Raw genomic sequence first — 25,858 nt, 5'->3', positions numbered from 1 at the left:
TAATTAAAAGCGGGGCTGGAAGTCACTGAATACTCTAAACCTGCCTTCTGGGTGGAGGCTGGAAGGTGCGTTCTTCACAACCGGCCTGTTAAGAATAAGAGCAGCTCTGCCACCACAAGAAATCCAATTAGGTCAAATCAGATCAAATCAAAATGCCCATCTTTTTATTAAGGATGACGCTCTCAGGTGGCCCAGCGCATAGGACAGCAGGGAGCCCGTGCAGCCCAAAAACCACGTGTTCCTCCTCCAGGAGGCTCTTTAAATAGCTGTGGCGACTAGCCCTCACCACACCCCCAGGGAGGGGTCAGGACCTTGCATGCTGGGATTTGTAGTCTAGAGCAAAGCACTCCCAGGCCAGGGGCTGGGGCTACGCCCCCAACTTAACACGACCATCAGGCTGGTTTTTGGTATGCTTCCTTAAAATTTGTGAATATTGCCCTACTGGATGGTGGTGGCACACGTCTTTAACAGGGAGCCAGAGGCTGGTGAGTTTAAGGCCAGCCTGGTCTACAGAGCGAATTCCAGGACAGCCAAGGCTGCGCAGAGAAACAAGTTGAAACTTGCCTCTCAAGTTGTTTCAAATACTGATTTTTAGTAATCATCTTATTTACTATCCTTTATCATTATTATTGGTCAAGATGAGAAAAAAATAAGAGACCCTAGTTAGGTGGGAGCTGAAGAGAACTGAAAAGGTATTTGAAACACTCTTGCTTCGACCAAGAACTTCTGGCTGAAGAAGCAGTTGACTACTTGAAGCCCGAGTTTCTTCATCTGTTAAGTCTCCTCCGCCCAGAAACCGCCCGAATACCAGGAAGGCGTTTCCCAGACGACTTTCCCTGCCAAGCCTCTCCAGCCCTCCGTCCAGGCGGCCAGGAGGGGCCACTCAAGCAGCCCTCTGTGCCCCTCACAATGCTCCCCGGCGTGGCTCCCCCGCCCTCTCTCGCCCGCCCGGGCTCCGCCTCCGCGACGCGCGGCTCGCCCGGAACCCAGCCCAGCCCCCGCCCAAACCCCCGCCCCCGCCCCCCCCCCCGCCCCCGCCCTGCCCCAGCCCAGCCCCCGCCCATGCGGAGCCGCCGGCGCCGCCCCCTCCGCGCGCCCGCGTGCCGCAGCCCGCGTCGTCCACCGCCGCGCGCCTCCGCCGTCCCGCGCCGCTGCCGCCGCCGCCGCCGGGCTCGCTGGGTGGCGGGCTGCTGGCGCCGGGCTCCCGCCGGAGGAGAGGACAAGCAGCGCCGCCGCCGCCGCCGCTTCGGCCCGGGCCCGGGCGTCGGCCCCGCCCCGGGCCCCGGCCCCGGCCCCGGCCCCGTGTCCAGCCCGGCCATGAAGTGTCACTACGAGGCGCTGGGGGTGCGGCGCGACGCCAGCGAGGAGGAGCTCAAGAAGGCCTATCGGAAGCTGGCCCTGAGGTGGCACCCGGGTAGGTGACCGACCGGAGGGCGGGGAAGCCGGACGGCCCTCCTCACCTTCCCCGCGTCCGCGAGACCCCGGCCGGCCGGGCCCCCGCCCCCTGCCCGCCGCCGGGCCTGGCGAGCCGCACGCGGTGCGGACGGCGCGGCCCCGCTCACCCCGCCCGGGCGAGCCTCCGCCCCCGGCTGGGCAATGGCTTTTAAACAGGGCCTGCTCGCGCCCGCCTTCGGATCCCGGGCTCCCGCAGATTGCCACGGCCACTTCTTAGTTGGGTGAACGGCCCGGTGAAGTGCCGAGGTTACTTAGGAGTTTGCTTGCCCCGGGATGCTTTGTGTCGCTGTAAAATGGGTCTGTGGGACTCGGGCGAAGTCTGATCTGTCTTCCAAACGACGAAACTTAGTAGGCGAATCCGTCTTTGTGAGTCCCAAGTTCCGCCTCTGTTGGTCCTGGGAATTAAAGCCAGCGCCGCGCACCTGCTGGCGAGCGCTCCGCTGTCCAGCTACACCAGCCGCCGTTTTTAAGAAATCATTTCGGGACAGGATCTCACTAGGTTGCCAAGGCAGCCTTTGAATTTGAGATCCTTCTGCCTTGCCTCCATGAGTAATTAGGATTTACTGATTTGTGCTACCAGGTGTGACTGGTTTACCTATTTGTATTATTTTTTAATAGTTCACTTTAACTTCATAGTGTTCAGAGTGGCTATGCACACGTAGATGCCTGAGAAGTACTAATAAATAAACCTTATTTCAGTAGTATACACTTTCTTTTGCTACCCAAACAAGTTTAAAAGAGAAAAAAAAATCATATAATACAAACATGTGTAAACTTAGTTTTTCGCATTGTGTCCAGAAGATCCAAGTCCCTTGCACAAGTGTATATACTATGTAGATTTTTGAAATGCTATAGCAGAGACCCCAGAGTCTTGTTAGGAAAGCATGTCTTAGACCCATGCTAACTACTATTGTGTGATTGGAAAGAGGAAAAGGAAAGGAAATGACTGCTCCCAGGTCTGCTGGAGAAGGAAGTGTATTATAGATGAAAGGGAGTTCATAGTTAGGGGCAGACTGGAAACCTCCAGAGTGGACGTGACCCTGAGCCATGGCGGGTCGAGAGAGGACCAGGTGTAGTCGCCAGGATGCCAAAGGTAACCAAAATGTCTGGATTCTTTAGGGAAGGGCAGCTCAGCCTTTGGGCTGGAGAGTTCAGGGTAGAAGGTGGGGTAGTTAAGTCATATGGCTTAACATGTAGAGACTGAGGGATGCTGGGAGAATCTGGAGGCCAGGTCTGCTTTGATGTGTTAAATAGGCAGGCACCTCAGCTTTTTGCCCTTGGTTTGAAACTTCACATGAGCAGAGGAGTATCATTGCTGTTTGGGTAAATAAAGCAACTAGTAAGCACCCATTAATGGGGGTGGGGTTACCACCGTGTTCTGAGAGATGTCCAGGCTGCGCCCCAGAAGGGGGCCTTGGATTGTGCCCTGTTTCAGAAAGAGCACTGTGGTGGGCAAAAGATTCCCAAGGTAATGAGGGGCAGTGTTTATAGGAAGGCTACAGAATGGTTTGAAAGAAGAGAGGAAGGAGAAACTGGAGGCCCACCCTGGGAAGGTCTACAGTAGGTGAAAGAACAAACAGGCACTGGTGTGTTGACAGTAAATGAGGAATATACATATACGTGCACATACGCATACCTATTGAAAAGACATTTATTATTGCAGGAATTCAAAAGAAAGAGCCAAAGTCAGTAAACCCAAGGAAAGTGTACAGGTGGCAGAGAAGCATTTTCATAGAGTAATGGCTAATTATCATCAGAAGTTGAATTGGAAGTTGGGAGTTCCTTGACTTTCAGAATGGGAAAGGGCAGGACAGAGAATTCTAATGGCAAGTGCCTATGTACTTTTGAAGATAATTAATAAAGCATTCTTGGAGCGTGGACTGAAATCAAATTGTAAAGGGCCTTAGATATTAGGCTAAGCACTATGTTTTACCATTATCAATTTGCTAGTATATAGAGTCCTCGCTGGCTTTAGTATGATGTCTGGGATAGCACCAGGAAGACAACTGAAGAGGCCTGGATACCAGAGTACCAGTGGACAGGGATGGGCCCTTGGGGCCAAGGGAGGAGAGAGGCCGATAGACAGGAAAATCAATGAGTTGGACAGTTCAGGGAGGGAAGGAAGAAGTATTACTGATTGGTTTGGAAGCCAAACCTGTGAGGAACTGAAGCAGCATCTTCTGAGGTCATGATTCATAGCATCCTAAATATCTTTGGATTAGAAATATTTGTGTAGTTCTGCTTCCTCAGGAGACACACAATTTCGGTATGCTTGCTTAGCTGGTCCACTTAGTCTTTTGGTCGATACATGTTTAATTTCGTTACGTGTGCAAGGCACTGTGTTAGATATTTTGGGAGCTAAACCTTGATTGAGAGAAATAGTCTTCCAGAATTCATCCCATGACTATTCTCTGAGTTCTCTGCCAGGTAAACAAGGCCAGAGAGGTCCCTGCCATGTTTGTACAGACGTTCTTGAGACAGGAGAGAAAACAGGCAGTTTGAGCCAGAGGAGAGCAGGGTTGTTTGAGGGCAGGCAAATTCAGATGTTGATGGGTCCCTGTACTCACCTGGACTAGCTTTGTATGTGCGGGTGACAGCGATGGGAAATGGACCCAGGAAAATGGGCTGTGAAGAAGTAACACCTAGACAGAGACACAGTGTGGTCGTATGCCTGTCGGAGGGAGGAGGAGCACAGGCTAGCATAACCAACTAAGTGGGGATAACTCTGGGGTAGGAGTTTAGCCTGAACTTGGGCAAACCATAGAACTGGAAACAGCAGGAAGCCTCTCTCTGGCCATAATAGGACAGTGTGCTTCAGGCAGAGCCCAGCCTGGAGATGAGGACGGGAGCACCAAACTGGACCTGCTGAGCACTTCGCCAGCTTGTCAGTGGATGAGAGCAGTGGTTAGGATAGAAGAATGCAGGGGAAGAATGGTGGCGCACGCCTTTAATCCCAGCATTCAGGAGGCAGAGGCAGGTGGATCTCTGTGAGTTGAAAGAACTCTACAGAGCAAGTTCTAGGGCAGCCAGGGCAACACAGAGAAACCCTGTCTTGAAAAGCTGAAAAAAAAAAAAAAGGCTTTAGCTTTCTGCAAATTTCCTTGGGGAGGGAAAGAAGGGGAAGAAGGTGGACAAGCTGCAATAGTACTGATTTAAAAAAAAAGAAGAACACATATATACACAGCCTTGGCCAGCACTGTTTTTGCTTTATGTAAGGAGAATCAGTTGCCAACTTTTTACATTTTTAGGTAATTTAATTTGAACTGTACTGTTGTGTCTTGACAGAAATGTTTGAGACTTCCGGTTTGTCTCATTTTCATCGGAGACCAAAACAAAAACCAGTGACTCTGTAGTAGTTTGGCAGCTTACCTGAGGTGTGCTTATTGAATGCTGAGGTGAATATTGGAAAAATACCACCGTGTCCTAGGGATTTGTCCTCATCCTTTTCTTTTGGATCTGTTTATGAATGAGTTGATGAAGACAGACATCTTAACCCTGGTCAAGGGGACTCCACCATGAAGGGGTATGAGGACCGTGTGCAACTGTGTGTGGCAGGAAACAGGGTGTTGTTGCTAATGTCAAACTTTTTTTCTCACCTCACAAGAAATCAGAGATGGCTAGTTCTTTCTGACAGCCCCATGTGTTTGAGGAAGCTGTTGGAGACTTGCTCCAGCATCCTCACCATGTGTGTTGAGTGCTTGACTCAGATGTGAGCAGTGAGTCCTGACTGTAGAATTGCTTTCTCTGTAGGGACAGCTTAGTATAGCAGTTCTTGTCCATGGCCCCAATGGACTTGCTGCCTACCAGCCTTTGGATGCCCCCTTTGCTCATCATCCAAGGTAGCAGCTGAAGCTACTAGTCACAGAAAGGGATAAAGAAGAAACAAGAGTTGGTGCTAGTTGCCTTTAAAGGAAGATTCTTAAAACCCACTGTAGAATAATTTTATAGACTTTATTACAAGAGCTTAGTCACATGGTACACCTAAATGTTAAGGAAGACTGAGGAACAGAATCTTACTACAAGGGCCAAGTACCCATCATAAGGGCAGGGCTCAGTGCTTAGTTGGAAGAAAGGAACAGTCAGTTTGGGGTGTGAATTGCAGTCTGCTCCAGTTCTTGTCATTGAGAGCTGGGGCAGGATACAGCAGTGGGTTAAGGGCACGCTGTAATAAGGCCCACCCAAGCTCACACCTTTCCACCAGAGATCAGTGTTTTTCTTGGAAAGCATCACTTTTGTAAACTTGTCTTTATGTCTTGTTTTATTACTTTTCTATTGGTATGACAAGATGCCATGACCAAGGCAACTTAACAGAAGAAACTTTATGAGTATGGTTTCAGAGAGTTGGTCCATGATGGCAGAGCAGAGGTAGCCAACAGCAGTGACTGGAGTAGCAGCTGAGAGCTTACATTTTGGTCTCCAAGTAGGAGGCAGGGAGAACTAACTCAAAATGGTCCTAGTTGTTTGAAACCTCAAAGCTTGCCTGAAGTAACACATCTCTTCCAACAAGGCCACACCTTCTAATCCTTTCCAAACAGTTTCACCAACTGCTACCAAGTATTAAAGTTTATGAGCCCTTGGGGGAGCTTCTTAGTCGAAACACATGGTTGGCTAATGCTTCCTGTCCTCAAACGGGTGCACACTGCTCACTTCTCAGGGAATGGGAGGCTTAGAGGTAGAAGTTACTTTTAGTTAGTGCAAGACTAGCTTTAGTGCCGTAGGATAGAAGAGCCATGGCAAACTGCTCTGCTTGGGAAAATACCAGTGTTAGATATTTGGCAGAAAAGCCGCTTGTAGGACTTGGGATCAGGTGATGACACAGGAAACTAGATGCCCTCCCTTATGAGCCACTTAGACAAACAGTAAGATGCTTGGCTATTTGAGGGGAACACATCCTGTCTTCTGACCTCTTAGAAGACAGGTATTGAGTAGTAGCTTAAAGAACTTGAAGAGTTCCATGTTAGATTCAAAATGATTTCCGAATATATTATTTATTTATAACAGGACAAAATTACCAGTGCCTTAGGATTTAAAGCAGCTAACAACACCAGTTCATTATGTAGACTCTGAAGGTTCTGAAGCTTAGAATGTGGGAGTGGCTCGTCTTAGAGCTTCTGCTAGGGCTGTCTCACCACTGTAGGGAGGGCCTGCTTCTGGACTCATGGACATGGTTGTTGGCAGGTCTTTGTTTGTCCCCTCCTATCCTCTGTTCCTCACCCTGAGCTTTTCTGTAAACTGTCCGAGTTCCTCACACTGTGATTTGAGTATTCCAGGAGAGGGCGAGAGCCCAGAATGGGAGCTGTAGACCTGTCTAATCTCATAGGTCCCCTTGCCTGCCCTCTGTGCCTGCTGTTGGTCAGACCAGCACTGCTGATGAGAAGGGGCCTGTACAAGGGTGATATCAGAGACCACTGCTGGCTGCCACTTTCAGGCAGAAGCTTTTTGAGTTTTGCAGTTGAGGCATGAATAAGCAAAGAATAATTAGCATGTATGTGCCTCTGTGTGTGTATGTGTGAAAAGGTACACATGTAGGTGAGAGGACAACTTTTAGGAGTGGATTCTTTCCTACTATGTGGGTTTCAGTGATGACAGGCTGTCAGGCTTGATGGACAGCATTTTCATCTATTGTGCCATGTTGTCAGCCCCAACTATTTAAAATTTATATATACACATACAACACACATAGAGTCTCACCTGTAGCCTTGATTGGCCTGGAACTGGGTATGTAGACTAAACTGGTCTTACATCTTGAGCTCCAACTGCATATTCTGCCCAAGTACTGGGATGAAAGACATATCACCATGCTCAGCCTATTTAAAAGAAAAGAATTGCACACACACACGATATATAGTTATCTGTGTACTTTTTAGTTACATGGCATACACATGGGTATGCCTTGGAGGTTACAAGAAGATCATGTGTTGGCTAGAGTGATGGAGGAAGGTCATTGGCTAATAAAGAAACTGGCTTGGCCCATTTTATTGGTTAGAACATAGATGGGTGGAGTAAACAGAAGAGAATGCTGGGAGGAAGAGGAAGTGAGCTCAGACTCGATAGCTCTTCCGTCTGAGGCAGACGCCTCAGACAGAGACGCAATAGCTCTGCTCTCTGGGGCACACGCGATGAAGCTCCGGCCCAGGATGGACGTAGGCTAGAATCTTCCTGGTAAGCGCACCTTGGGGTGCTTACACACATTATTAGACATGGGCTAGTCCAGGTGCGAGAATTAGCCTAGAAGAGGCTAGATAGAAATGGGTCAAGCAATGTTTAAATGAATACAGTTTGTGTGTTTTTATTTCGGGGCATAAGCTAGCAGGCGGCCGGGGTGCTGGGGACTCAGCCCCGCCACTCGTATTACTACACTAGAGGATGAACAACTTGCAAGAGTCCAGTTTTCTTTCTCTGCAGTATGGTTCCAGAATTGAATTCAGGTCTTTGGGGTTGGGAACAAGCATCTTTTTACATTGAGCCATCTTGATGGGCTATGCATGTCATCTACTTTTTCCATGACTAAATTTCTATGACTTTATTTTAACAGATAAAAACCTGGATAATGCCGCAGAAGCAGCCGAGCAGTTTAAATTAATTCAAGCTGCGTACGATGTGTTGAGCGACCCCCAGGAAAGAGCATGGTGAGCATTGTATTGTCACTCTCATCCTTCTTTAATTTGTTAGCAGCAGTTGTCAATATGGGGTTGATTGTTTCTTCACAGTTGAATTCACTGCCTGGTTTAGGAGTGTTGTAAGTTGTTTTGCCTCTTCCTTCTGTAAAGTGCAGTCTGTGTGTAGGAAGGAACTTTAGTGATGATTATTCCAAGTGTCTGCTGTTATCCATGATGAAGCAGGTTTGGTAGTTACATAGCTTTAACTCAAGACACTGCAAGTGATTTGCCATTGAGTGGGGTCCCTTTAGTGTATGGCAAATATATTGGTACACAAGGGCGTTTTGTCTTTAGCAGCAATTCTTACTTTAGAATAAGAATTATAATACATTTTTGTAGAGTACCTGAATAAATTTTATTCTACAAATGTAATAGGTACTTTCAACAAAGATGAATTCATAATATAGTTTCATTTTGTAAGAAGAATTATGTGTTTGAAGTTGTGAGTTTTTATCTTCTTGGCCTTTTGCTGCAGATGGTTAGGTTTTGAACTTAGACACAACAGTGAAAAACCCTGCTGTTGGGAAAGTGCTGCTGTGAAGGGCACCTGCTTTAAACTGCACAGTGCACCAGCTCTCAAAAGAGAAAGGATGTACAGGAAAGTCTCAAACACTCTGTAAACCGCATAGAAGACCTTAAACCTTTCTCTGATCAGGCTCTTTGGAGCTCTGTCCTAAAGCCAGATGTATACACATGGCTGTAGCTTTTGTCTGTGGTCCTTGTCCTCAAGAGAGTCACCTGGGCTACATAGGGAGATCTGTCTCCAAAACCAAAACCAAATAATTAGTGTTCCTTGTAGAGCATTGGTATGCCTCCCTGGCTTCCTTTTATTTAGTTTCTCTCGAAATCGTAGATTGTCTTCCTTTTCCAAGACTCCCTTAAAGCCCTGCCTGGTGGTGCTGCTGTCATCTGGAGCTTGGCAAGAACCTGGCCTTCGCAGTAAAGGGACCTGGGTTCTTACAGACTTTATGATGATGAACAACCAGTACTTAATATTACTGAGCTTTAGTTTCCTGCTGTATCGAGCAAAGACGATAATAATAGTAATAAATACTATTATAGACTTCTTATGAAGAGTAATTGTGTGTCTCCCAGATGAAGTTTATGTAGACATAAATATGTTTTTCAGGTAAATTGTTAGTAAATTCCCAGGTCATAAATGTGAACTTAGTGTATTAACCAGATTATGTTCAATACTTTTCCAATTAGTAGTTGTCTTTCCTATGGATAGCTCTACCTGCTCAGAGAGAGTGCAGAATTCCCAGTTGATAAGCACTAATACTGTATGCAGTGTTAGAAGTTGTGGGCATGGTTTTAATCCTCAGTTCCTGAAAGTCTCCCAAGTCTGTTAGTTTCTAGAATCCCTTTAAATTGTGTGGTTATGGATGGGACATGTTGAAACATGCAGTTATTTTGGCTGATTCAGAAAGAGAGTCCTTATGAGTTTCTATGTAATTGTATTTAAAATGAGTCTTTGTCTGGCTCTTTCCATTTTTTAAATTCTTTTAGGTATGATAATCATAGAGAGGCCTTACTTAAAGGAGGGCTTGATGGAGAATACCAAGATGACAGTTTAGATTTGCTTCGTTACTTCACTGTTACCTGTTATTCCGGCTATGGAGACGACAAAAAGGTAAGATGGGGAACTTCTGATCTCTCGTCAAGCGGTTAAGTAAAACTCAAATGCAAAGAGATCTCCTAAAATTACAACAGAAGGTGGAACACACAGCTGTTTGTGCTTGGCTGTGGGCACACGTGAATGCAGAGCACTTGAGGTAGCCAAAGCTGTGTACTTCATCAGCTAAATCCTGGCTCATATTTTCTGTGCTTAGACTGAGTTTCTGGTTCTGTTTTATTTTGCTTTAGGGTTTCTATGCAGTGTATCGTGATGTCTTTGAGCTAATTGCAAAAGAAGAGCTAGAATGTGTGTCAGACGGAGATATTGAGGATTTTCCAAACTTCGGGGACTCCCAGAGTGACTATGACACGGTAAAAGAAAAATGACAGTTCGCTTCTCTCACTGTTCTAAAGGAATTACTTTTGTCCCCTAACCTGGCTTTCCCCCTCCCTTCTCCCGATGGAGCCTGCAGCTGTTTAATAGTGCCCACACTTGACTTGCACTCCCTGTTGTGGTAGTAGTCGTTTTCTCTGGCCAGTGAGACTATTTTCTTTCTTCTCTAAAATGTCTTGTTCTGGAAAGTCTTTTAGGAGGACCTTCTTCCCCAGCGATTAATAGTGTCAGTGTGCAAGGGTAGAGTGGTAGAGCGCTCATCATGCAGAAAGGCCTTGGGTTCAGTCCCCAGCACTGCAAAAGCTACCACACAGCAAAAGTAATCTTAGGTACAGAAAAAGAATGGTAGAAGATGTTTTAATCCATAATATCTACTGCCTTTTAAAAGAAATTTAAGTAAAAAGATAATTTTACCCATTTTCTTTGTCACTAGGTGGTCCATCCTTTCTACGCTTACTGGCAGAGTTTCTGCACACAAAAGAATTTTGCTTGGAAGGAAGAATATGATACTCGGCAAGCGTCAAATCGCTGGGAAAAACGGGCGATGGAAAAAGAAAACAAAAAAATTCGAGACAAAGCAAGGAAAGAGAAAAATGAACTGGTGCGCCAGCTTGTAGCCTTCATTCGAAAACGAGACAAAAGGGTGCAGGCTCATCGGAAGCTTGTGGAGGAGCAGAACGCAGAGAAGGCAAGGAAGGCAGAGGAGATGCGGAGGCAGCAAAAGCTGAAGCAAGCCAAGTATGCAGTGTGGGAATAGATCGTTCCTGGTGATGGGAGGTCAGGGTGGCTGTCTGTGGGGTCGTCAGCATGGAAGAGCCTGCCACTAGGGAGCCAGCATGAGCCTCCATGTTAACTTGGACCATCACCATGCCTTATATCTTATAACATAGTGTTTCTTCTTTTTAAATCTCTAAATTCTGGCATTGGACAGTGTTTCTTTACCTACTATGTACACCTCTCTAGTTTTAGCTGCATATTTTCCATCACAGGCCCTTTATACTTGAGATCTTTTATTCTACTAAAGTTTGTTAGTAACTAATATTAATTGAATCCTTACTCTGTGTAAGAATCTGTTTCAAGTGCTTTTCTGCTTTCTTTCATTCTTGTGAGGATATGAGGCATGCAGCTGTAAGTCACAACTGGGAATGGGGCTCAAGAAGTCTAATTCTTAGCTTTGCTGTTTAAAAAAGAATTAATTTTAAACCAGGTATAGTGATAACAAGCCTTTAATCCCAGGGAGGCAGAGACGGGTGGATCTCAAGGTCAGCATGGTCTATGTTCTATAGAGAAACGCTGTCTTGAAAAACCAGAAAAAGAAAGAATTAATTTTGTATGTGTGGGAGGGGGCATTCACACGGAGAGGGCAGTTTGCATGGGTCGGTTCTCTTCCTCTGTTAGGGGGTTGGCAGTGAGTTTGTTCTCCTGCTGGGCTGTCTTGTCACTGCAGAGCCCTGCTGTTAGCTACCGTGCAGGCTGCCTGCCAGTACTGTTGTTATTCCACTGAATTCTGGTAGTTTCTTGTTAAGTTATTGTAAAAATTTAGTTTCTAGAGTATTTAGGATTTTTCTTTTTTTGTTCTTATTTTTGAGATAGAGTATCTCTGTGTAGCTTTAACTGTTCTGGAAATCATGCTGTAGACCAGTCTCGTCTCACACTCAGAGAGCCTTCCTCCTGCCTCTGCCTCCCTAGTGCTACTACTGCCCAGCAATTTTTTTTTTTTAAGCACAGGTTCTTCATTTACTAAAATTCTACCCAATACCACATGTTATCTTGTATTTTTTTGACCCTTCACCAGAAGACTTAGGCTGAGCTGCTAAGGTTTATATTTCAAGTCCTTTTACTTAGGTAGAGTAGGTACAACCAGCCAGGTGCACTTACTGGCAGCATGGGGGAAGGTTCTCCGTAGGGCTAGTTTTAGAGCCCTGCGGAGCTTTGCCTGCCAGCGGCAGTGAGGCTGTGCTGTGTGTCTAGACTGGCAGAGCAGTACAGGGAGCAGAGCTGGATGACCATGGCCAACTTGGAGAAGGAGCTCCAGGAGATGGAAGCGAGGTACGAGAAGGAGTTTGGAGATGGATCGGATGAAAATGAAGTGGAGGAACAGGAGCCCAAACACGGATTGGATGGTAATTTTTCTTGCTATATTAAGTAGTTTGGGGAAATATATATTAAACTTTGTGTACTTAGTTGCCCACAGTGGCCCAGGGGTGAGATACTGGGGAGTGGAAGAACAGATGATACCCGGACAGCACCTGACTTCTGCTTCATTGGTTCAGTGCCTCAGTTTCTATTTTGTTGTTTTCTATAAGGAACTAGAATTGGAGTTCTTTTGTGGCAATTAAAAAACATTTTGTTGGCCTGGAGAGATGGCTCAGCAGTTAAGATCACTGACTGTTCTTCTGTAGGACCCAGGTTTGATTTCCAGCACTCAAATGGCAGCTAACAACAGTAACTCAAAGATCTGACGCCCTCAGACAGACATATATGCAGACAAAACACCAATGCATATAAAATAAAAATAATTTAAAAAAAAAAGAACATTTTGTTAAGGAATATGTGAATTGCTTTTTGTTTGTTTGTTTTTTGAGACAGGGTTTCCCTTGATAGACCTGGTTTCCTAGAAGGAGGTCTGTAGACTAGCTTCAAACTCAGGGATCCACCTTTTTCAGCCTTCAGAGAGCTAAGTTTTAGTCTCTTTTAGGACAGTAGTTGTTAGGCAGGACTCTGCTATGTGCCTTGTACCTCCCACTTACGACTAGAATGTTTGTTTTCTCCGCCTATATTATTAGGCAGACAGGTATGTATTTTAAAAGGCATGGTTTAGCCATTTTGGGGACTACCTATAATCCTAATTTTTTTCTTGATTTCCAGCTTTTCCATTTACGAAGCTGATCTGAATATAGTTTCCTAATTTTACTTATTTATAAACTGTAGATTTTAAGGCAAGTAACTCAGATGATAAAATGACAATCTTTTTTTTTTCCAAAATGTTTAAGATTGAATGGTTTATTAATGAGTCAAGTTAGAATGTGCTTTGAAAAGTCCAGAGCACACTCTACATGTGGAATGATCTAATTATATTTCTATTATAAAGTACTTTCACATATCAGGCCTTGTTTCCTCTTCAGAAAATATTCCTTAAACAGAGGTTGTGCTAATGGAATTATCTCCATTTAACTGGGGAAAAAAGTAGGAGCCTATAAAGTTGTGGGATATGCCTGAGAACATATGAGCACTTAAAAATCCAGACTTTTTTGCTTCATAGCCAGAATTTTTGTCAACTGTTTGATGGATTAAAGATGGTTCCACACATGGGAAATGTTGGAAGTACGTGTGCAATTAAAAATCGCATTACGTATAGTGGCCCTGCCTTATCCTCTTTGTTACTTCTGCACTCTGAGTGACTTTCAGTCAGCTGTGGTCTGAAATGTTAAATGGAATAATTCAGAAATAGCTTCTGTGTTTCAAATGTTGCCTTGGTCTGTGGGTGATGAGCTCTTCTGCTGTCCCGTTCTCTCTGTGCAGAGTTCTGTGCAGTATATACCTTCCTAGTCACTGAGTTCTCCTGGTCTCCGGCTAGTCAAGCAGATAGTAGATTAGTTGTGCTGGTGTCGTAGTACTTGTGGTCAAATAACCTTAATGTAATGATGACCCCAAAACATGAAAGTATGGATGCTAACATGGATCATGCCAAAGAGAAGCCACAGAGTGCTTTCTTCAATAGAAGACGAAAGTCTTTGAGGGAAAAAGAAAGGGAAAAGATCATATACTGACATTGCTGTGGTCCAGGATAAATGAAGGGTATCAGGAAATTGAAGGAAAGTCATGGCCATTTTACTGTCAGGCTTCAAATTATAAAGCTGTAGCTTTATATGCATTTTGTAAGGATGGAGTTGAAATGGAAAAGACGTTAATTTGTTTGGTTCTGTACTGTTCAAGGTTTCAGACATCCTCTGTTAGGGATCTGTTGAAATTAGCATTGAGCATAGGACATAGGATGCGTTTTGGCTCTTATTCATTGCTGTCAGAATGTCTTTCAGAATCATAGTACTGTCTCCAAAGAGCGAAAATATGGAATATGAGACACTTTGGGATTCTTATTGTTAAAAAAACAAATCCCAAATAGCAGTCATTTTACTTCTTTAAAAGTAGATTATAAGAAATATGTAGAGCCTTTCATTTAAGGTTTAAGTCATTTAGATTTTTTTATATTGTGTGTTGGTAGCAGTCATTTTGCTGTAATAAGCCTCAGATTATGCAAAAGGTCTGCATAAACAGTGCTAAACTTTACATGTAATAAGCTGTTTATGACCTCATTGATAATGAGAGAATGCTGTAAGCTAAGCTCCAGTATGGTAGGGTAGATCACAGTTTGAAAGTGTGTTTGTAGCAAATCTTTCTAAGGATTGAAAAGGCCTTTGTAGTAGAGGCATCGCAGTGGTACTTCCTGTCTTTGACTTAGCTCACATTTAGGGCTTTAAGGATTTTTGGTCTCTGTGAGCATCTTTGGTTCTTACCATAGTCTGTCATCCCACAGGGAAAGACAGCGATGAGGCTGAGGAGGTTGAATTCTATGATGACCTTTATTGCCCAGCTTGTGACAAGTCCTTCAAGACAGAAAAGGCGTAAGTATCTGTCTTTAAAATCACCTTTTATTTTGAGGTAGTGTGTAACACCTTGTAAATGTTCACGGGAGTGTGGTTGGAGCAATTTGATCAACAGTACCTCATCCTCTGGGGATTTCGTGTAGTAAGCAGAGGGATTTGTACAGTTAAGCCTGTGATACCCATTAACATATTCCAATATTCCTCTGTGCTAGTCCAGAAATTCAACTACGACCAGTTGTAGTTGACACAGGAAGGAAATGAGACCAAATCTAACCATCTCTGCACTGGTGTGAGGCTTCTCCCACCATCACGTTCCCTCCTAGCGGCTTGTTGCTGTCAGCCTAGGGAGTTTGAAGTTGTCTGCTGAGGTAGAAGTGCTTCCTCTTGTGAAGAGCATGGGAGACTGAGCACTTCAGTCCAGAAGAGAGTGGCTTGTGGGCGTCAGAGAGAGACACTAGATGTCCCGCAAGAGGGTACCCAGGAGTAAGAGAAGCAGCAGAGATATAAACAAAACAGAATGCAATAGTCAGAGAGTAAAATTGTAAAATAAAATTGTTGTTTATTTTGGAAATAATTAAGCCTAAAGAAAAGTTAGAGGAATAGCATCTGGTGCACGTTAACGCATTGCCTACACACTGTTCATTTGCATGCTTGCTCACGAGCACCTGTGTAGACTTGAGCATGCATAAGCATACAGTTTTTTCTGAATAATTTTAAAATTACATATATAATGCTTCTTTATCTCTAAATATCTCTCCATATAATTTTTCAATAACCAGGAAAGTTTGAAATGATTTTCTAAACTGTTCTGGTATAATAAAAATTCAGGAAGTTAGAAATTGAGATAAAGACTAGGTAAATCCAAGGAACAGATGAGAGTCAACTGGCTGACCCTCTCTCCATGTTTTTCCCAGTCCACCAGCACCAGACACCCTGCCCCCAAATCCTTTTTCTCTCTTTCCCCATTTATTTTTTTCTACTGTGGAATTTTATTTATTTATTTATTGTTTTGGTTTTGGGCAGGGTTTCTCTGTGTAACAGAGCACTGCCTGTCCTGGAACTAGCTCTGCAGACCAGGCTGGCTTCACTCACAGAGATCCACCTGTCTCCACCACCCAAGTGTGCGCCACTACACATGCAACCATGTCCTTATCATTTTGAGTATTTATTTTTAACTCAAGATACCTTGATTTCCCCAGGGGATCATGGTCTAAGAAGAATTTTACACGAACTAAATGGCCACACAGTTTGCTGCTAAGGATTTTGTTACTGTTTCTGTGGCACTGAAGATTGAATGCAAGGGTTCTCTGCAGGCTAGTCAGCACTGTACCACAGGCTACATTCTGAGACTGGTTCCAACTTGACAGTTTAATGTCTGTTTTCTGTATATTATGTAGGTTGATATTTAGGATATCTGACTGAACCCTCATTTAAGGTAGTAGGAAAGAGTTAAGAATATGATGTTGAAAAAGTAAAAGGAAGTAAACTTGTTCTTTGAGGCTTAACACCACGTCTTCTCTAGGTTCCACTGTCTTCTTGCAGTTAAGATATGTGCCTTACTGTAGCATGGCCTGGAACAGAGACACACTAAGCAGATACTTAGTGATTAAAAAAATCAAAATAAAAAAATGGAGAGTTTGGCAAGAAAATGCATTTAAGTAAAATGGAATTAGTAAGGGAATGCTGGTGTTGGGAAGAAGGAACTCCTTCATGGTCTAGCTGGGCTGGTGATGCAATCTCAAGAGACTTGTATTGCTCTGTATAAATCGTGCATGTGGCAGGTCCAGTGGTTCCGTCATCCCTCACTGTACCTGTGCACATGCGGTTACCATAGTACAGCACTCATGCCACATTGTGCTTTCAGCATGAAGAATCACGAGAAGTCAAAGAAGCATCGAGAAATGGTCGCCTTATTAAAGCAGCAGTTAGAGGAAGAGGAAGAACATTTTTCAGGAGCGCAAATGGATGAAAATTTATTGGATGCCAGTTCTGAGGAAGAAATAGAAGAAACACCAAAGCAAAAGTAATTCACAGGATTAAATGCCCGTTACCCTTTTGTCTTGTTAGAGAAGATGGTGAAGTGTGTTTTCTCCCAAGGAGGTTGTTACCTTCCGTTGTCTGTATCTCCTCCCGTTTACAGGGACTGCAGTGTTACAATGGGTAGAGACCATATGTCTGATATCTTTTAGACTATCCAATGACTGTTGAAAGCATTTTTTTCTTAGGCAGTTGACATGCTAATTACTATTCTCTAAAGTAGGGCCATTTTCCTGTCATTTTAATGCTTTATGATACACATTTTTAGTATTTCTTTACCATTCTACTTCAGTATTTTTTAGTTTTACTTAATAGATCTTCACAAAGTTACATACTTTACATTTTGATTTACATTTGCTCTTAGGCTTTCTAAAAAACAGAAGAAAAAGAAACAGAAATCAGCCCAGGTATGTTGAAAGATTTTATTCTCTACTTTCTAACTCCTACAATAAATACATTTGAAATAATATAGTACCCATTGTAGATTGGAAGTGCACTTTGATATTTAGTATACTCCGTATTCAGTGCTTCACTGTTATTCTCTGTTGGTAGTAAAATGATTTTCTACGTGTGTCCATGTGTATGATGTGTGTACATGAGTACTTATGGATGTGGTTGCCTTTCCACACACACATTTGGCTGCTAGGGGAAGGTCTTGGATGTCCCCTATCACTTTCTGCCTCATTCCTTTGAGACAGAGTCTCTCACTGAACCTGAAGCTTTATCTTTGAACTGGGCTGGAAGCCAGCAAGTCCTTGGGTCCTCACTGCCACCCTTCCAGTGCTGGGATTACAGGTGCACATGAGATAATGTCCGTCTTGTTCTGTGGGCGCTCATGCTGTGCAGTGTGTGCTCTTCACCCTCTGAAATGGTTCAGAAGGAAGTGTTTTCAGCTTTTAGTACATTTTCCTCCTTATATGCATGTAACTTACTTACTATTGTTGCATATTTGGAGATTTTGCATGTAGAACTTCTCTGATTGGAATTAACTGAGTGTCTTTTTTTAAGAGTTAAGTATATCTGATGATAGTTATTGATATCAGTCAAGATAACAGTTTAAAATCTGGACATAGGAAAATCTGGGTTTTGATTATTGCTTATGTAAATTTAATCTATCATAGAAGACTTTAATCTTTATTTTTAAAGAATAATTTTGCTGTGATCATTTAGAATGGATCACAGACCCAAATGTTAGGCTGAAATGTGGACCTTTCTGAGAGGAGCAAGGCTAAGACTCACCTAATTGCCACCTACTAGTTAGTTGGGGTGGAAAGCATGTGTGTTACAGGAGAACACGAATGTGAGTCTGCAGACTGTGTTATAGGAGGACACTCACGAGTGTGAGTCTGCAGAATGGGGAGTTGTTTCTCAGAATAAAGCATTCCTGCACTTAGAGAAGGTTCTTCCCATTGTTTATTATCCTGACTGTAGCAGTAATGTTTCTCGTAATAATAAAGAAATAGAGAAGTATAAAAATTTTCTTGAATTCTATAGAGATTGCTTAATATTGAATTGCATTGTAAATTGACTGTATATATATTTTTCCCTTTTGAGTTGCTAATACGGTTTTTTTACATTATTCAATGGATAGCAGTAGAAAGATAGATTAAATTTATTTCTCATATTCACCTGTTCACTTATAATTTTTCTCTAATATCTGTAATGAACAGCTAGGGATTTGTAAATTTTTATGATACAGCATTTTCTTTATCTTTGAACTATGTAGTCTAAGCTGACCTTAAACTCATAGTCTCTTTGCTGTGTCCTTCCTAGTGCTGGGATTATAGTCCCACTGTGTTTAGCCTTAGAGCATCTTAACTGTTTCTTTTGTTTTTCTGGAACTTCTTCTTCTGTAAGGGTGGGGCATCGTTACATTATCCCAAGTTTTGGAAGCATAACAAAACCCACTGTTATATAGGGGATAGGGAGATATTTTAGTTGATAAGTGCTGCACAGTATGAAGACCTGTTTGTATCCCAAACACCCACATTAATAAAAAGGCAAGCTTGGTTGTGTTTGGCTGTAATCTGTACTGGGACTGCAGAAACAAGCAGCTTCCTGGAGCTAGCTGGTCAGCCAGCCTTGCCCATCAGTGAGCATCAGGTTCAGAGAGAAACCCTGTCACGAAGAGAGAGTGATAGTGGGAGGTACCTCACACCTGCTCCTGGCCTCCACATGTATACATGCACATGTGCATACACTACAGGTATACATTTTCACAGATGAAAATGAAGCCGTTACTATTAGATAGGTTGGTTTTGTAATCACATATGTGTTCTCTAGAATTATGATAGCAATTTCAATGAAAATGGAGCTGAAGAAGGAGTAAAGGCTGACCCAGAAGATACTAACGTAAATGAAGATATTGCCAAAGAATTAGAAAATAGGCCCCAGGAAAATGTCTGTGTCACAGAGACCACAGAAGTCTGTGAGGCTCCACAGAGTGAAGCTAAAAGGTAAGACAGAGCTGCCTTCTCTTCCTAACTACTGTGTAGTTAATGGTATGGGCATCAGTGCAAGTCAGATAGAACCTCCTCCCTATGCCTAGGTAGGTGTGAACTGCACGTGTGTGTACACATTCGTACAGACAGCTTAGGTCACTAAGCTAGCAGCGGACTCACTGTGGTAGTGTCAGTGCCACTCCAGTAGCAATATTACTGTCTTAACCATTACTATGGTAACAGTATCACGGTGCTAACAATGGTACCACTGTGGTAACAGCAGCGTCACTGTGGATCAGGTCTAGTTTCTCTTATCCTGCTGGGAAAGGCTTACTTTACTCTTTGCAATCTGGGAACAGGGCTACTCCTGAATCTTGTTTCTCTATCCTACTTTATTAGATTGACCCTAACTAAATCACCATGTCGTATTCAGCTGTAAGATGTCAGATCCTAGTCAGCATCTTGGTGCCTTCCTGCTCGATGAAGCTCTGATGTGCTAGAGGAGGGGTCTAGTTCCATGGGCCTAGTCCATATGATCCTGCGGGCTACACAGTGGACATGAGGACTGGGTCAGAGGTGGAGCTACAGCCCCGAACTCTTCCTGCATCTAGAGCTAAAGAGTGTTTTACTGTCCATGTGACTTGTACATGAGTGTTCCCTTAAGAATGACAGTTCTTGGATTATAGTCCACTTGTCTCATTTTACCATGCAAGAAAAGGACTTAGAGAAATCAACTGATTTCTCAACTGCTGAGTGGCAGAGCTGAGACATGTCTTCCTCCCACCCCCAGCCCATTGCTTCTTCTGCAGTGGTGCACATAGTGAGAAGTGCTTCTCTTCTGCCATTCCTCAACAGTTAGGAAATTACTTGGATTCTCTGAGTTATTGTCAATATAGCTCAACCGGGTCTCAAACTTGGAATCCTCCTGTCTCAGCCACCTACACATTTTTTTTAAATGAAACACACGATAGTGCTTATAATCTTAGCACATGACAGAGCAAATTAGAGCTCACAGAGGAAGGAGATTGATAGAGGAATGTTCAGGATGCAAGCGGAGTAGGAGGAGCCTGACTGCAATGGCTGGTGCTCTAATTTTTGGTTTAAAGAGTACTGGGAGAACATACTAGGTCAGCAGAAAGATGTTGTTTTTTATTATTAATTTCCTTGTTAGCATATAAATAATGGGTTTATTATGACATTTTCACACTTTTTACTTTTCTTAGTCACCCCAGATACCATTTTTAATAAAAGTAATTTCTTGGTATATAATGAATTAATTTTATGAAAAATGCATTATAATGTTTTTATTCTCATTTTATTGTGGAACTCTTGAAATGTTTGTCACAGACTAGATTAGGATTTCATAGTTGTTAGTTGGGCATAGTAACTAACACCAGTAATCTAAGCCTTCAGGAGGTTGAGGCAGGAGATCTGCCATTAATTTGAGGTCAGCCTGACCTACATAGTGAGCTCTGGGCTAGCCTTGGTATAATATGAGACTTGTCTTTAAAAACTAAAACAACTACTACAAAAACAAGAAACACTGGAAAAAAAATAATAAGTTCATATAGGCTCCTCAGTGTTGTGTGCTGGTGTGATTAGAACTGGTTTTAAAGGGAGTGTGAGGTGCTTTTCTTCATTAAAACATGTATGTATTTACTCAACAATGTTTTGGGGGTATTGCTTTAGCTTTTGTTTTTAGTAATTTTTTAGTTTTGTGCCAAATTTAATTTTTATCTTTCAAGTTTTTTTTAAATTCTTTGTTGATGTGAAAATTAAATTTGATACTAAAATGAATAAACAAGCTTGACTCATACATTTCATCTTTTGAATATTTTTAGAAGTAGATGACAACTAGGAAAGAGTATTTCTTTTGTGTTATACCAAGTAATTTATTTTCCAGTGTTCCTAAATCCAAAGGAAAGAAAACCAAAGATGTGAAAAAATCTGTCAAAATACCTGCTGAACCACAAACAGTGGTAGGTTAATCTTTACATTCACCTCTCTGTAGCAAACCTTTTTGTCTTAAAGATGTTAGTGTGTATCAAATAAGCTTTTCAAGGGTGAACTAGAATTTGTATTTAATTCTGTCTCTCTGTAGTTATAAATATGAACTATATAAAATATATTTCTGTATATTCTGCTTTCATTTCTTTTTACTCTAAAAGAAGCAGATTGGAAATATGGTAACTGGTAGAGTTACCATTTCATTTTCTTTTTTTTTAAGTAATGTCTTTTTTTTATTTTTTAAAGACAAAAGGTTGTATTTGTGCCACCACAAACAAAAGAATATTATAACTGTCAGCAATCATCAAAGACCAAAGGATTTAGGACATAGTCTCCCAGAAGAACAGTATTTCTCAGCCAGTTTAGGTGTCAAATGGCCCTTACACAGGGGTTGCCCAGGACCATTAGAAAACACATATATTTACATTACATCTCATAAAAGTAGCAAAATCACAGTCATGATGTAGAAACAAAAGTAATTTTATAGTTTGGTTGGGGGTCACCACAACATGAAGAATGTATTAAAGGGACACAGCATTAGGAAGGTTGAGAGCCACTGCTGTAGGGCCTTTAGAAAAACTGTGGCTCTCCCACAACTTTCATTTTAAATTTATAGCCACCAGATCTATGAGAGAGCAATTGTCTATTGTTCTTTGCCATGCAGCTCTTCTTATCTCCACAACTTAGAAGTTCAAGGAAGCTAACACATGCCTGTGTAGTCTCTTTCGTTTCTATAGGCTTAACAGTACTACTCACTTTCATTCATGACAGTGGTAACATGTGGCTTTCATTTATTTTCCTCTTTGTTGTTGTTGTTGATACTGGGAATGCTTGTAAAACTGGTTAATTCTATTAGTCTTTCAAAAGATCAAATTTAAATTTTATTAAATTTCTGATTGATGTTTCTCTGATTTCCACTCTGATTATTTGTTCCTTTCATTTGCCTTGAATGCCATTTGCTTCTATTTTTCTAGATTCTTATGGTAGGAGTTTATTTACTTCCACTCTTTTATACACATTTAGAAACTTTTCTTTGTTTATTTTTCAAGAAAGGGTTTCTGTATGTAGCCCTGGCTGTCCTGGCGCTCACTCTGTAGACCAGGCTGGCCTCGTATACAATATTCTGTTTTGCGTGTATGCCTGCAGGCCAGAAGAGGGCACCAGATCTCACCACAGATGGTCATGAGCCACCATGTGGTTACTGGGAATTGAACTCAGGACCACTGGAAGAGCAGTCAGTGCTCTTAACCTCTGAGCCATCTCTCCAGCCCCTACCATTTCATTTTTTACGACGAATCTGAGACCTTGGTGATAAGAGTTGGCCTGTTAAGTTGTGAAGCAGAGACTTGTAGTCCTCGTAGTGAAAGCTCGTGGCTTCTCAGGGCCGCTACAGTTGATAGTGCTTGATGATTTACCTCCTGAGAACGTCTGCCTTTGTTGGGTGCTGTGAGATTTGTTAAACATACTTATTTTGCATTTATTTGATGTTTAACCTTGAAACCTTAAAACATAAAATGCAATCAACTTACCATGTGCTCTGACATATTTTTCCTCTCTTCCTCAGAGTGAAGTCCTTATCAACTGTGCAACCTGCCATAGGGAATTTCCATCTCGGAATAAACTTTTTGATCATCTAAAGGCTACTGGTCATGCAAGAGCAACCTCAGCATCATCATCTTTAAACAGTGTAACAAGTAGTCGAAACAAGAAAGAGAAGCGTAAAAACAGATAGGAATTCTGCCAAGTCTTTCTTTTTCATTTTCTTTTTTAATTCTGTCTCTAGATTTTGAAACCAAAAACTGAACTGAAATAATCTAGAGTTAAAGTTTCAGTGATCTGCAATTTATTGCATTGTGGAAGATTATTTTTATCTTATAAAGACATTTTTGTTTAATATATCTATATTTTTAAACATTTCACTACTGATTGAATTCTACCTATGCCATCTGAAATTCACTTGAATGTTTCATGACAGGTAAATATTATAAATGTGTATCTTGATTTCTCATGTGAACAGAAATGTACAGGGAAAATTAAATTATTTTGACACATACGTGTGCCTCTTCTGCTTCAGCGTTTTCATTCTGCAGTGCTTTATTTACTTACTATTCTTTTTTTTTAATGTTTCCTGATTTCTCAAAATGTCATATCTCTTTAAAAAATTACGTTCTTTTTTCCACTTGATACCATGACTCCACTTCTAATTACAAATAATCAGTGGTGGATTCCAATGTTTTTCTTCCGCTAAGGACAGTGATAGGCTAGAACTAACTGGACACAGGCTCAGTTCAAGACCAATGTCTCTGATTTAACTATGCTGACTGGTAATAATAAGGTATTTTGTTTTCTTTGTATGGTGGAGGTGGAGGCTATTTAGTTTAAATGCACCTCCCATAACAAGGTGACAGCATGAAGCACCATGGAGCAGCAGTGTTAGTGACTCTTAAGAGGGAAAGTGTTCTTCATGATCCCCAGCTCACCACCACCACCCCCACACACTGTTTTCTCAAGTTTTTTGTTCTGCTTTTTCCCTATTATTGTTTGGGGGAAATTTTTCTCTTAGTCCTTTAAAAACAACAACAATAAAACCCAACAACAACAAATACATGCAGGTTCTTGCTGTGTAGCTCTGATTAGTCCTGAATTCAGAAGCCTACTGCTTCAGCCTTCCAAGTGCTAGAATTAGAAGATTATGCTACACTGCTTGGTTTTAAAAATACACACACACACACACACACACATGTCTTTGGAGACATGATCTTGCTGTATAGCTTTAGCTGGCCCAGAGCGTGCTGTGCAGATGTGACTAGCCTCCAACTCACAGATCCATGTCCTCTGCCTCCCATGTGCTAGAAGTAAGTGCCATCACATCTAGCTAAAGTTTTCTGAATGCAGTATTTTAGATAGGGGTGGTACTTAAATATTTATTCTGTAGCAATGGTGATTATTCATTACAGAGAATCATAGCTCTGGGTGATCTATATCCAGAGAGGTACGAGGGTGGATGAAAGAGGCAGCTCTTTCATTTGCTTTTGAGAGGAACTTTATACTCATTAGCTTGAAATGTATGCTGTCTAGTAAATGGAATTATTTCTGTTTTATCTTATAAATGAATAGAATTTATTATATATAATTCATTTATCTTATAAATGAATATAAAATCTTATAAATTTGAAGACTTACAAAAGTCCTCAAATGAGTGTCTCTTCATTCATAGGTAAGGTTTAAAATACCTAGAGTCCTCAATGACAAGGTCTTTTCTAATAGCCTTTTAGAGGAAAATGCTTTGGTGATCTTGGTCATCCTGATTACATTACATTAGATACTGGTAGAGTTACTACTAAGACCTTGGTGATAAAAGTTATGCCTGTTAAATAAAATGGGTAAAATATATAAACAAAATGCTTGGATAGTCAAATTTGAAAAGACCATTGTCACTTAATATGACCGTTATTTTATGCTTTCAGATGAGCAAAAGATAAAACTAACAAAATATCAAGTGTTGAATGTTGAGACTTAGGAACATACTTTTTTGAAAGTCAGAAGTATTCAGTTAGGTGATGTCTAAGGAAGTTGATAGTGCAATGTTATGACCTAACAGTTCTCAGTGTTCGTCTTTTATATCTACACAGAGTGTGCAAGGATACCCACAGCTGGGTTGTTTGTGCAGGACTCTGGGTAAAATGTGGCCTACTTACAAGATGGCAAAGGACTGGTGGTAAGAACGAGTGCACCTGATAGATCTGTTATGGACAGCGAGCCCTGGAAAAGACAGAGTGAAAGTAATTTGTCAAGGTGATATGTATACCCCATGCACAGTTTCTTACAGTACTGTGCTGGTTGCTGGTTGTTATTTATGTAATTCTCAGTTTCCCACCAGGAAGAAAAAGATGGAGAACAGTGATCCCCTCTGTAAGTGAAAGGAAAGAATGGACTGGGCAGGCTGTCAAAGGACATCTGAGTTCTTTACCCTGAAAGAGTTGCAAGCATTTGCTAATTCTGAATTCTGGCTTTGTGGGAACTTGTTAGTCTGGTTCTCACAAAAATACTTAAGATAGCCCAGAAAAAGTTAAATTGCCATTTCAGAAGGAAAATTATATGTACTTAAATAGATGGTTATAATTGTTATTCCTGGCATGTTAAGCCCATTGTGGCCAGGTTCTTCTGTTAATGTTCCTTCTTCCTTTTAGAAGTATGGTTTGTGGTTGGGGGAAGAGCAGTCTAAAAGAGAAAAGCTGCCTCTCCAGCCTGCTGGCAGTTCACTGTCAGTCCTGGACACTGATCTGAGTGGCTTTGGAATACGTCTTCAAAAGTTGTGCCTGTGTCCTTATTCCATCTTTTTATCTAGGTTAAGTGAAGAGGCAAGAATTGGATGTCTGGCCCCAATCTGGAATCATGAGTCCTTACTAGGGTTGATGAGCAGAAGGATAAATCTACTATCCCAATCCTTGGAGGGACCCTAGATCAGATAAATTACGTGTGCACTAGGGAGAGGTAAAGCTGCGATGTCAGGAAGCCACTGCTCTGGACTTTGTCACAATGACTTAAACCGAATTGACTCACATTCAAACATGTGCACAGTTATCTAGATGAGGAACGGCTTTGAACAGAAACAGGGCATATGGGATCTTGTCTTGAATCACA

At 42.1% G+C, this 25,858-nt stretch overlaps 1 protein-coding gene across 2 annotated transcripts; it reads left to right on the top strand.

Moving 5' to 3' along the window:
* Nucleotides 1-1,094: 1,094 nt before the first annotated feature.
* On the top strand, nt 1,095-24,999 carry Dnajc21 (DnaJ heat shock protein family (Hsp40) member C21). Of its 2 annotated transcripts, XR_007591179.1 has the most exons (13): nt 1,095-1,414; nt 7,991-8,084; nt 9,624-9,747; nt 9,981-10,103; nt 10,559-10,863; nt 12,097-12,248; nt 14,660-14,747; nt 16,594-16,752; nt 17,131-17,173; nt 19,050-19,222; nt 21,111-21,186; nt 22,779-23,189; nt 24,847-24,999. XR_007591179.1 is itself a non-coding variant. In XM_050139070.1 (12 exons), the coding sequence occupies exons 1-12, from the start codon at nt 1,318-1,320 to the stop codon at nt 22,944-22,946; spliced, it is 1,602 nt and encodes a 533-aa protein (XP_049995027.1). In that variant the 5' UTR covers nt 1,095-1,317; the 3' UTR covers nt 22,947-23,267. The 2 variants fall into 2 exon arrangements, 1 of the variants encoding a protein (XP_049995027.1); XM_050139070.1 differs by lacking the exon at nt 24,847-24,999 and having other exon boundaries at nt 22,779-23,267.
* Nucleotides 25,000-25,858: the final 859 nt, after the last annotated feature.

Source organism: Alexandromys fortis, unplaced genomic scaffold (assembly GCF_014885135.2).
Source record: "Alexandromys fortis isolate MF-2015 unplaced genomic scaffold, M_Fortis_MF-2015_v1.1 scaffold_37, whole genome shotgun sequence".
Classification (NCBI taxonomy): Eukaryota; Metazoa; Chordata; class Mammalia; order Rodentia; family Cricetidae; genus Alexandromys; species Alexandromys fortis.
The sequence above is the reverse complement of the archived record's forward strand: the minus strand, read 5'-3'. Positions and strand labels throughout refer to the sequence as shown.